We start from the raw sequence: 12,902 nt of genomic DNA, 5'->3' as shown, positions 1-12,902 counted from the left end.
ATGTTATTAGGGCTGGCGATTTGAAAAGTAACTGAAACCAAACATCACCACAGATATCAGACATGATTATGTTAATCTCAGTCATTTCTGTTCGGTTATTAGAATATTCATGAAGTTCCACCTGCAGTCTTGTTTCGGCCACACACATACCATGCTCGTAATGTAAACGAGCGTGACGTAATAATTGCTAGTAATGGAGGTTAAATGCCTGATGAATTGGATTTAGGTCATCATCGCCCCGCCCTACATACTGCGTTGTATCAGCTTAGCTCACATTCACTTGAATAGGAGATGAGCGGCTGTACCCCAGGACGGCCACTACACAGGGGTCTGCTTCCTACTTGGGACTGCAGCCGTGCCAGTTTATTGCTGGTTTATTAGGTGTCGGACCCAGAGGAAGTAAAATCTCAATTTGTTTCCCCCTCAAGCATATGGGAAAGAGATTTTCCTGTTTTTGCTTAAGAAACTTTACACAGTGAGTAGGAGTCCTATAGATTTGGCGCATGCTTTCTGGTCTTACTACCCAAGTATTGACTAAGTAGAGAAACTGCCGATCGTAGTCTGTGGTCGGAGTAGAAAGCCTGGATGGAGTGTCAGACTAATTTGGATTTTACGTTTCTAATGAAAATCAAAATTGTGCTTCTTTGACATGGCGAACTAATCCTATTAATATGCTGAATTTCCCCGCTCTATGTCCTGGCATTGAATGTTACCCATAATCTGTAGTGTCCACTTCTTTCTCAAGTTAGATTTCACCTTTGGTTTCTACATTAGAGACAGAGTTTGACTTTTTATCTAAACCTTAGCAAATTCACGATACAGGTAGTAACCCTACCAAGGCCTGTGGTCTTCTGGGTCCTGGTGGACATATTTATCAATGTTATTAAGATTAAGTGGGTTTTATGAGATTTTAATATTGATGACCTATTCTAAGGAGGTCCCAGGTGTCGGATCCTCCTGACCCGCTGTTTTAAGAGACCGCGGTGTGGTGGTGAGAGCTGCAGCTCCTTCTTTGAATACCGAGCTCAACCTTGTGCAGTGAGTATGGAAGCTGTATTCACACAAGCACCGCGGCTTAGGGCTGGGCGATTCCGATCTAAATAAAAATCGCAATTAATTGGGCATTTTTCCTTGAGTATGATTAATGGCGATTTATTAGGTCACGCCCCTTTTACAGTATGACAAAGGGCTCGTTCACATCTGCACCCGGTCTCCGTTCATGCAGGTTTCCATTTCCTGCACAAAACTGAGGACTCTTTCATACCCTTTCATTTGAATGGATTTGAAAGATGTCCGGCCTTGAGTGCCGGTGAGTGTTTTATGCTCTCCGCCGTGAAACTGTTTTTTTTTAAATCGGACATGCAGTACTCTGTGTCCGGTTTTAAAAAAAACGGTTTCGCGGCGGAGAGCACCGGACCTGGTCTGACAGCTTTCCGTCTTCTGTATGCTCAGAACGGACTCCGGGCGCTAATGTGAACCCAGCGTTAGTGCTGGGTGAACTCCATGATAGTCATCTCTTGAGGATTGCCCGGTGGTTTCATTCAGGCCAATAACTGAACCGAAGTAACCAACAAGAACAAAATTCTGTTGGTTATCAGGTTGACGTTCATTTTTTTTGTTCGTTTAATCGCCCAGTCCTGCTTCTGCTGATTTGAGCAACTGACCTATGGGGATCCCAGGGATCGGGCCCCCTCTGTTCTGATATCGATGACTCCAAGAAAACTCCTTTGAATTACTGACTGAGCTTCTTATTCTCTGCTTTTGTATCTCCAGACAGATGCAGCCATACTCTCTCTCATGGGTTTCCGCCTAGATGGGATCCTCACAGCAACAACATTACCACTGCTGCTCACCATGGTAAGACGTAACATTTGTGGCCCTCAGTTGTTATACTCATAGTTTCAAGTTCTACTCCAAACACTTTCTTGTCCTCAAATTCAGGTTTTATTCCTTGGCCCTCTTGTCCAGCTGTCTCTGGATTGCCCATGGGGTCTTATTGATGGCTTGAAAGTTGCTGTAGGTAAGTGTTAGTTGCAGTTAGTTAAGTTTGCACCACTTTCCCCCATCATTGTGTATTACTGTTGAATTGCACTATTTAGTATTTTGGCACCTTCATCTTTGGACTTGTTTTTCTTGTATTCTCCAGATCCTCGTTTTTGGATACTTTGTTTCACTGACATGCGATGGCTTCGTAACCAGGTGATTGCCCCTCTCACAGAGGAGTTGGTCTTTAGAGCCTGCATGCTGCCTATGTTGGTGCCATGCACTAGTCCAGGGACAGCTATTTTTACATGTCCACTGTTTTTTGGCATTGGTAAGTGTAGTCTATCTAAATCATTTCAGTTGCTATTCCTTTGTGGTTTATCTGCCATTGAAGTGAGGCTGTTACACTAGGTTTGGGGTCTCTAAATCACCAGCAATGTCTCTGTGCAACTGGGTTTAGAATCTTAAACCTGCCTGGATCAATTTTGGCTGCTCCTTGAACCTTAATTGTAATAACATTGCACAGTGTACAGTGAAGCAAATTGTATAATCTTCATCTCGTGGTGTCTGCATGAATCATGCAGGAGAGCAAAGTAGTTCTTGAAGTACTTTTCTCTCTGCATAACTCGTGCGGAAACACACGGACCCCATTATAGTCTATGGGGTCCATGTTCTTTCATTGCTCACCACTTTTTTATGCGTTCAGTATTCCATTCGGGGGGTCCCCAAGCGGACTCTCCAAATGAAATTCTGAACACATACACTCACCGGCCACTTTATTAGGTACACCGTGCTAGTAACGGGTTGGACCCCCTTTTGCCTTCAGAACTGCCTCAATTCTTCGTGGCATAGATTCAACAAGGTGCTGGAAGCATTCCTCAGAGATTTTGGTCCATATTGACATGATGGCATCACACAGTTGCCGCAGATTTGTCGGCTGCACATCCATGATGCGAATCTCCCGTTCCACCACATCCCAAAGATGCTCTATTGGATTGAGATCTGGTGACTGTGGAGGCCATTGGAGTACAGTGAACTCATTGTCATGTTCAAGAAACCAGTCTGAGATGATTCCAGCTTTATGACATGGCATTGCATTATCCTGCTGAAAGTAGCCATCAGATGTTGGGTACATTGTGGTCATAAAGGGATGGACATGGTCAGCAACAATACTCAGGTAGGCTTTGGCGTTGCAACGATGCTCAATTGGTACCAAGGAGCCCAAAGAGTGCCAAGAAAATATTCCCCACACCATGACACCACCACCACCAGCCTGAACCGTTGATACAAGGCAGGATGGATCCATGCTTTCATGTTGTTGACGCCAAATTCTGACCCTACCATCCGAATGTCGCAGCAGAAATCGAGACTCATCAGACCAGGCAATGTTTTTCCAATCTTCAATTGTCCAATTTCGATGAGCTTGTGCAAATTGTAGCCTCAGTTTCCTGTTCTTAGCTGAAAGGAGTGGCACCCGGTGTGGTCTTCTGCTGCTGTAGCCCATCTGCCTCAAAGTTCGACGTACTGTGCGTTCAGAGATGCTCTTCTGGCTACCTTGGTTGTAACGGGTGGCTATTTGAGTCACTGTTGCCTTTCTATCAGCTCGAACCAGTCTGGCCATTCTCCTCTGACCTCTGGCATCAACAACGCATTTCCGCCCACAGAACTGCCGCTCACTGGGTGTTTTTTCTTTTTCGGACCATTCTCTGTAAACCCTAGAGATGGTTGTGCGTGAAAATCCCAGTAGATCAGCAGTTTCTGAAATACTCAGACCAGCCCTTCTGGCACCAACAACCATGCCACGTTCAAAGGCACTCAAATCACCTTTCTTCCCCATACTGATGCTCGGTTTGAACTGCAGGAGATTGTCTTGACCATGTCTACATGCCTAAATGCACTTAGTTGCCGCCATGTGATTGGCTGATTAGAAATTAAGTGTTAACGAGCAGTTGGACAGGTGTACCTAATAAAGTGGCCGGTGAGTGTATGTGAACCAGGCCTCAGTCCTTGAGTTGACAGGTTGTGTGGCATCATAGTATACTACAAGCAGTAACCACCATATGTTCTTTAAGAGCCCCCTGGTGTTTCCTCTTCTCACTGCCAGACATAGACATTGTCCTGTCTTTGAGCAGGTTCAATGAAGCAGCACCCAAGGCTCTTTTCACATTACATTATATTTACACCTTTAACATATGTGGCGGGAAAGATTTTGCTGTATACAACAACCAGATGCTCACCACCCATTGACTTCATATGTTCTACTTAAAACAATAGAACAGCCGCCATCTAAAATCTTTTAGGGCGTATATAGTTAAAGGTGCTGTCTCTGCTGGATAAGGGATAAGTGTCAGATTGCTGGGGGTCCGATTACTAGGTCCCCTAGTGATCAGGAGAACAGAGTCATGGAGGTCCATTATGCCTCTTACTTGTGACTGAAGTGCCAGTGCACTTATATGACTTATTCTTCATTCACAAGGAGGAGGCCCCCATGATCAATGGAGAACTTGGTGGTTAGACCCACGCCATTCTCCTGCTTCTATTTTATGGGCGATGTGGTCTTAATGGGACAACCCCTTTAAGAAGCTACATGAGATTGTGCAGTTGTAGGAGCAGAGAACCAGCGGTGGTTATTAGCCAGGTCTCAAAGAAGAGACAGGGACAGTTTCTTACCTTTGCAGCATGCACTCAGCGCGAGTTATGTATACAGGTATGGGAGCTACCATGATGTTCTGTTTCATCCGATAGATAAATCTGCACTTCATGTTAGAGGGTTGTATTCCTCCTGTAAGTTACAGGGGAAATCAGTAAAAATAAAAGTAAATAATGTTAAAATTCTTTCCCAAAGGTCTGTTACTACCTCATGGGGGACACAATGTGTTTAAATTAGTATAGTGGCTGCCATGTTTTTGCAGCTCAGCCCCATTCGTCTCACACAACTGATCTGAGGGTGTCAGGTCATCTATTAAAGATAAGAGCTGGTCTATCCTAAAGTGCAGCGCTCCTTAACCGGAAGAGTCTTGATATTTTTAGTTTAACAAGAAAATAGAAAACTGATTTATAAAAGGTACATTTTACATTACCTGAAAAGTGGAAGGGACTGCAGAAAAAAATCTATAATCTAAAAGTTATACTTACAAGAATGCTTGTGTTTTCCATATAGGTAAAATAGGCGCAGAAAGTCCACAGAGGAAAACTCTGCGGACTTTCCGCGATGAAAGGTGCGGAAAAAAAACATTGTGCATTTCCGTTGTGGTCTTTTCTGAAGTATTTTTTGCCATGTTGGGTCTTAAAGGGGTATTCTCATGACGCTTGTTCACTAGCCTGCAGAATGTTGTGCTCTCTTCACTTCCTGCTTCTCTCGGCACATAGGTGGGCGGGGTTTCACTTGCACGGGATTGGTTGTAAAGTGTGAAGCTGATGTAGCAGAGCTGGATTTGAGTCAGTTTGCATTACATACAGAGGTAATGGACTCCCTATCTCAGCCCTTATCAGCCAAATTCAATTAAACCGACTGATAAGAGCTCAGAAATCCCGGAGCTCTCACCTCCCCTATCTGTGTCATTTCAGTAGCAGAGCGTCTCAAACAGCTCAGAGCTGCTCCCAGCCCCTCTCTCCTCCCTGAGAGCAGGCAGCTACATCACTTGACAAATGAGCAGATAATCCCAAGGGCCATAGAAGCGGAGTGTAAACAATGAAGTGAATAAATTAAGATAGTGGCCAAACAAAGCAGTTTTGATAAAGCAATGCATTTAGGAAAAGTCTTAAATCCACACAAACTATCAGTATAGATAGGATCCTTGTGATGGGACAACCGCTTTAAAGCTTAATCCTTTCGTTTTCCCTGGGATAGGACATCAGTATCAGATTGGCAGAGGTCCGACATGGGGACCTCTGCCGATCAGCTGTTCTCACCAGCCGCTATACAGAGAACAGAACTGGAAGCAGATAGTTCTCTCCTTCATTTAGTGGTTGTAGCTGAGCTCCCATTCACTTTTAGATGTTTTTATGTACCTTCTGTAAATACTCTTCTTCTTAAGTTAATTCAGAGAAGTGTAATTTGTCTTCCTTTTCATTTTGCATGTATAATATTATTTCATTTTTCTTCCAGCACATTTTCATCATGTCATTGAACAACTGAGGTTTCGGCAGGGAACTGTGCTGAGCATATTTCTGTCTGCTGGTATGTCCTGTTTCGTTCTTGTATTATGAACAGAATCCTTGTTCCTTTTATGTTTTTTTCCCCCCCCCTTCACCTTTCATTTGTTTTGACTGTCTTGTTTTTTTTTATATTTTATTGCTTTATTTGTACAATTAAGGCAATTTTATTTGTTTTCTTGTAGCTTTTCAGTTTTCATACACTGCAGTGTTTGGAGCTTACACAGCATTTATCTTCATAAGAACAGGTGAGGATAATTTGCATTGATCCACTAGTGGTATAAAGAGTAAACCAGGCCGAACGATTCGTGCAGGCAGTGCGCGGCAAGCACATGGACCCCATTATAGTCTATGGGGCCCGTGTGCTTGAACTGCACAGCGCTTGCAGTTACGCTTGTGTTCCCTCCGTAGGGGTCCTCATGCGGACTCTTACAGACGGAACACATCAGAATGTGTGAACCGGACATAAGACTCGCACATCAAATGCCTCCAAGATAAGCTGAATCTGCCAATGGTCTGCAGATAAATATCTCTTTTCCATGGCCCTCCTTATGTTTGTACTTTGACTTTTTTTTTGCATTTTATTTTCTGTTTTAGCCAGAATTAGAGATGGATTAAAAAGAAGCCATAGAAATGTGAAACTTTTTAGTTATACTCATACTCATTTTTTGACTTATGACCTGGATCAGATTTGCCTTATGTAAATTTTCCGTGGAGTTTTCCATGCTAGGATCTGAGACCGAAATTCATGTTTCTGCTATGGATGTGCCACGATCATATGCATTCTTCAGATATTTAGGTATTCACTAAATCTTGAGAGCATCCTTGGGTCCCCCCTGCTACATTCTAAGGGCTTGTTTTAATTGTGTATCATTATTTTGCATTGTAAGGGGGCATTCACACGGAGTAACACAGCGCTGATTCTGGCATGATAACGCGCATAAGAATCAGCGCTGCAAAACAGAATCCCATTGAGTTCAATGGGTTCCATTTAAAGCGCGTATTACATTAAAATCAATGGGAGGCTTTTTAACCCATTGATTTCACTGTGCTACGCATGTTAATTGCAACCCATTGAACTCAATGAGATTCTGTTTTGTAACGCTGATTCTTATGCAAGTTATCGAGCCAGAATCAGTGATGCGTTACTCTGTGTGAATGCCCCCTAACATAGCTTGGCAAAATTAAAACCTTATCTGACATTGAGGGAGATTGATTAAAGAGGTTGTTCAGGTGAAAATGGACAACCCGTTTTTTTTTTTTTTTTTAAATTGACTGTGTCCAGTGTTGGCATGTGGTGAAAATCCATGCCACACATAACCGCTGAGCCAGTCAGTGGCTTCAGTGAAGGGCACGCGATGTCACTACCTGTGACATCACAGGTCATTTCCTGAGGGCTGCTGAGGCCACTGATTGGTCTCAGTTGTCACATGATCGCTGAATCTAATCAGTGGCTTCAGTGGAACTCGGGAAAAGACCCTTGAGAAGACGCCGGAGCACAAATACCAGCCTGCACTGGGAACAGTGAGTGAGTATGATTGTTTTTTTTTATTTTTATTTTTACCTTCCCTGGCAACCCCCCCCCCAAAAAAAAAACAAAAGAAAAACAAAAAAACAAAACTGGACAACCTCTTTATGCCATTTGGTTCACATGATATGATATATTTGAGTGATGGAGAAAGCTGCACTGCAGCTATATAGACTTTTTACTTCACTTTACCATTGGTAGGTTTTTATGAAAAATAGTGACCAAAATACAGCTCTGTGAAAGTGGCTTTGTGCCCGATTGACATCTGCGTTCAGGCCATTCTGTTCCCCTATCCGCATAAAATATGCAAAGAGAAAAACTCCTGCAAACAGCACTTTTTCTCTCGGCATTTTTTGTGCAGAAACCACACAGATCCCACTATAGACTATGGGGTCCGCGGGTTTCCATAAAGTAACCGCTTTTTTTGTGGATAGACTTCATGAACGGAAACCTGAACAAGGACGTGAACCGGGCCGGAGTCTAGATTTATGCAAGTCTAATACAGAAATCTTTGTCCATCTAATGGCAATAACAGCATCACAAACCCGCTATGGATTAGATTTTTTGCCCTTAACATTTTAAGCAGAGACTCATGATAGGTACTGCTCACAATGTTACATCCTGTACTTGCATGAAAATATCAAACAAAATATCGCTTCTCAAGGAAGAAACAATTGGCATAAGAGCAAGTTATTATCAAATGTCTCCTGATGTAGCATTGTACACATGCAAACATTGGTTCTTTATAAAGTACACTAGGAGTCGAGCCCTTTGCTAGAATTTGGTTATCAGGATGATAACTTGGCTTTTTTTGTAGGGATTATCCAGCATTGCTGCTTCTGCTTCACAAGACTTCTAATGACACGTCTATTGCTCATATGAACTGATCGTAGCTCGATCTCTAGATTGGGATGAGCTGCGATACCTAGCACAGCCACTGCGGCAAATTTACAGCGCTGTGCTTGCTTAGTTCTGTAAAGTTGGAAAATGAAGTGCAGGGCATAAGATAAATAAGAGGCAAGTAAAAGAAGGGGGGGGGGAACCTGTCTCAATGTAGATGGTCACAGCCTTCTGTACTAAAAAAAAAAAAAAAAAAAGTTGCGCTTATGAAACGACCAGTCCACCTATAGGACCTGGCCCAAAATGCAGATGGTAGGGGCCTGTTAAGTCACCCTGATGAAGATCTAACACTTTGACCAAACCAAAGAGCAGGACAAAGGCAGACATGACCACATCAGTTGTATGAAGTCCATGTGATCTGCATCACATCTGCATCTGAGCAGCCCATCCATTGCAACCTCACTGGAGTAATGTAGCACTAAGGGATGATGCATAGTTGCATCAACTTATTGTGGAGACACCTGGAAATTTTTGTTATATAAATCTCTGTAAGTTGCTGGGTGGTGTTCATCTTAAGTTGTCGTTATGTTCTCATATGTAAAACCATTTAATTCTGAGAGGATGTACTTTTTTTTTTTGTCATGATGTTAAGATTTAAAGTAGGCCCTCCATTACAGACTGTGTTTTCAGGGGGAAGTGAAACATATAAAATAAAGGTTAACCTTAAAGAGGACCTTTCACCATTTTTGGGCACATGCAGTGTTATATACTGCTGGAAAGCTGACAGTGCGCTGAATTCAGCGCACTGTCGGCTTTCCCGATCCGTGCCCGGTGTAAAGAGCTTACGGTGCCGGTACCGTAGTGCTCTATGGTCAGAAGGGCGTTTCTGACCATTAGCCAGAGACGTCCTTCTGCCTCGCGGCGCCAATCACGCTGTGCTGTGGAGCGGGGAGGAACGCCCCCTCCCGCTCGTGATAATACTCGTCTATGGACGAGCTGTGTGAGCAGAGGGAGGGGGCGTTCCTCCCGGCTCCACAGCACAGCGCGATAGGCACCGCGAGGCAGAAGGACGTCTCTGGCTAATGGTCAGAAACGCCCTTCTGACCATAGAGCACTACGGTACCGGACCGTAAGCTCTTTACACCGGGCACAGATCGGGAAAGCCGACAGTGCGCTGAATTCAGCGCACTGTCAGCTTTCCAGCAGTATATAACACTGCATGTGCCCAAAAGTGGTGAAAGGTCCTCTTTAAATAATGTCACTTGGTAATATTCATTGAAGCGGGATAGTCATAACGTAGCTTGCTGTCCATACTTTCACTAAGCCAGCTCTTACAATATCATTGTGAACGGAATATAAGGACTAGTTCACACGTAGTTATTTGGTCCGGATTTTGACGCTGGAAGCTGCATCAGAATCCGGACCAAAATGCGACTCGCAGCTTCCAACAGTTCCCCTCTGGACTAGACTCAAATGAATGGGCCTAGTCTGAAGGGATTGTCTTGACGCGGGCCGGTTGCTTCTTTTACCACTCACGGAAAAAGGAAATGACCGGCTCCCGTTGAATTCAATGGGATGCGTTTTTTTTTTTTTTTTTTTTTACACTGATTCCGCCTCAAAATCCGGACCAAATAACTACGTGTTACCTAGCCCTCTAAAGGTCTGTTATTCTATAGGTTTTATTTTCTGCTTTCTTTTTGTATAATAAACCTGTATGGTTTGTCTTTTTAGGACACTTCATAGGACCTGTTCTTTGCCATTCCTTCTGCAATTACATTGGATTTCCAGCCATATTCACCGCTTTGGACCACCCGCAACGTTCGACTATAGTTCTTTTCTACGTGCTGGGAGTTGTCTTGTTTTTCTTGCTGCTATATCCTATGACAGATCCCACCTTGTACGGAGACATTCCTATTTGCTCCTTACTGGACAAGGGATCCACAGACCATCGTTCTCTATGTTTATGACCATGAAAAAATGTCCATGAACTCCGAGGCCACAATGACCTGGCTGAAAAGTGATTATAGGGTCTATTTTGGTAACATATTTCATCCACTGGTAAAAAATATTTTGCACCAAGAGAGCAACATAACTGATGTGGTTGGTAGAACTTTGTTATAGATATTGCGCGAACTGATGAATGTTAACAAGAAATTTGTCTGAGACATCTTTATATAATTAAAAAACAAATGCTTATTTTTTTGGAAGATGTACTGTACCCATTCAAGTATCCAACTGAACTTGCATATCTATCAACATTTTTAGGACTACGTTTTTTGTCACCACCAGATATCATATATTTTTGGATGTAAATTTATTCCATATTGCTCTATTTTTTTACATTAGATGTGGATCCGGACATAATTTATCTTTCTTGGTGGAAGGGCAGAAGACGGCTGTTGAGTTTCTCTGGAGAACCGGACAATGGACATATCAACGTTTACACCACGATATCTAATCTACTACAGGAGACCGACTTTCTATACTTGATCTTAACTTTCATTGATATTGGGAGTTTGCAGAATCCGTTTTATTATATTTTTATGCAAATGTCTAAAAAGCTGCTATACGATCTTGCCAACTAAAGGGATGATGTATTTATTAGCACAACGTATGGTTATAGACATGAGGAATGGTGCGCCTGCTGCTACTCAATGTCTTTTTAACCTTTGTCTAGTGGAACCGCATTCACATAAAAGCAATATTCGATGTTTGGTTTTCTGGATGTATCACTGTGTATTTTTTTTATTTTTAGCTTTATTTGAGGAGGCCATAGACTCGTGTTTGGACTAAGCAGAGAAAAAAAAATTACTAAGCAAAATAACTTATGTTCAACCCCTTGCTACAGTGGAGCGCAAGCACTTCTAACTTTCTTTTCTGGTACTCACTCATCTGCTGTGCCAACTGCACTGACATATAAGGTTATATGGCCACTACAACAACTGGGATCAGAGAGAGGGGAATTATGTAATCAGAAAATGTGTTTTGTTTTGTTTTTTTCAATGTAACCATTCCATATCTATCAACATTAATTTTAAAAAAAATATGCACTCCATCTCCTAATCCTAATAATACACTGGTCCTTTCTGTTTTATCAGAGATTTCTTTGCACCACTTTTATGTCTTTACCATTCAGGCAGGATCCCTATGGCTGATATCATCTATAGACAGAGGATAGTACATTACAGAACAGAACATTACAAAGAGTCCCATTTACCACAGTGTATCTACCTCCCCTTCTTTGCATAAAGATTTCTGCACAGGTCATTGAGCATGTATAGAAGACTCTCTCATAGAGCACAATGAACATCTCCAGATTATTGTGCCAATGGTCCATATGGCTACTATAGTTAGTATTTGTCAATGTCATTGACAGATTATATGACAAACCCCATAAACATATAAAAAACTAATTCTAAAACACTCCATTATATTCTGCAGCACTTTACAGAGATTTTGTCAACGCTGCCCCAAGTAGGGCTCACAAACTTAGTTCTCTTTCAGTATATCCTTGGAGTGCTGGAGGAAGCCCACACAAACGCCATACAAATGTTGTCCTTGGCTGGACTCAAACCTAGGACTCCAGTGCTGCAAGACAACAGTGCTAACCACTGAGCCACCGTGCTAATACACTTACTCAATGCTGCAGCTATCTGCATTTTTGTTTTTCACTTCCCACCTTCCAACACTATAACTTTTTTCCTTTCAAAGTATGAAGACTTTTTTTTTTTTTTTTTTTGCAGGGCAAATTGTACTTCATAGGGGTACCTATTTAATATGCTGTATGATGTACTGGGAAGCTGGAAAAAATTTAGAATGGGATGGAATTCGGTGGAGAAAAACTGCAATTTGCATCAATTTCCTATGGGTTTTCGTTTTGTTTTTGCTTTGTTCACTGTGCAGCAAAAGTAATGTTGCCTATATTTTGCAGGTCGCTACGATCATGGCGATTAAAAAATTTTATATAATTTTTATGTAATTTTGAAAAGGTATTAAAACAGAACATTGAAAGTAAAAGATTGAATCACCATATTCTGATACCTTTTTTTTCATTAAGACTGTGTACAGAGCTTTATAAGGCATGTTTTTATAGGAGAAGTTGTAGTTTATTACTACCATTTTGGGTATAGTTTGACATTTTGTTTGAGTATTTGAGTATTTTTTGGGAAACAAAACGAGAAAACTAGCCATATGTAATATTTATTTATTTTAAATTCCTTTATTTTTATTTATTATAAATTAGTGCTTATTGTATGGGGTAAATATTTTTTTTTATCGTTTGGGCATTTGTGGATGCAGGATACCTAATGTGTTTTTTTTGTTTTGTTTATTTTTGTATATGCTATAGGGAAATTGGGTAAAAAATATGCAAATCTATTCTCCAGGATGTAATTAG

At 41.8% G+C, this 12,902-nt stretch overlaps 1 protein-coding gene across 2 annotated transcripts in view; it reads left to right on the top strand.

Annotated features, from left to right (window-relative positions):
• Positions 1 to 11,226, top strand: part of RCE1 (Ras converting CAAX endopeptidase 1) — a 114,178-nt gene extending 102,952 nt beyond the window's left edge. Inside the window, exons 3-8 of one of the 2 annotated variants that reach the window (XM_075281599.1) lie at positions 1,774 to 1,857; positions 1,942 to 2,020; positions 2,147 to 2,314; positions 6,092 to 6,163; positions 6,324 to 6,386; positions 10,238 to 11,226. In XM_075281599.1, coding sequence (XP_075137700.1) covers positions 1,774 to 1,857; positions 1,942 to 2,020; positions 2,147 to 2,314; positions 6,092 to 6,163; positions 6,324 to 6,386; positions 10,238 to 10,473 — 702 coding nt within the window. In that variant the 3' untranslated portion in view covers positions 10,474 to 11,226. The remainder of the gene's footprint in view (positions 1 to 1,773; positions 1,858 to 1,941; positions 2,021 to 2,146; positions 2,315 to 6,091; positions 6,164 to 6,323; positions 6,387 to 10,237) is intronic. The other variant, XM_075281600.1, reaches the window with a different exon arrangement.
• Positions 11,227 to 12,902: the final 1,676 nt, after the last annotated feature.

Source organism: Leptodactylus fuscus, chromosome 7 (assembly GCF_031893055.1).
Source record: "Leptodactylus fuscus isolate aLepFus1 chromosome 7, aLepFus1.hap2, whole genome shotgun sequence".
Classification (NCBI taxonomy): Eukaryota; Metazoa; Chordata; class Amphibia; order Anura; family Leptodactylidae; genus Leptodactylus; species Leptodactylus fuscus.
This window is presented reverse-complemented; position numbering and strand designations above follow the sequence as displayed.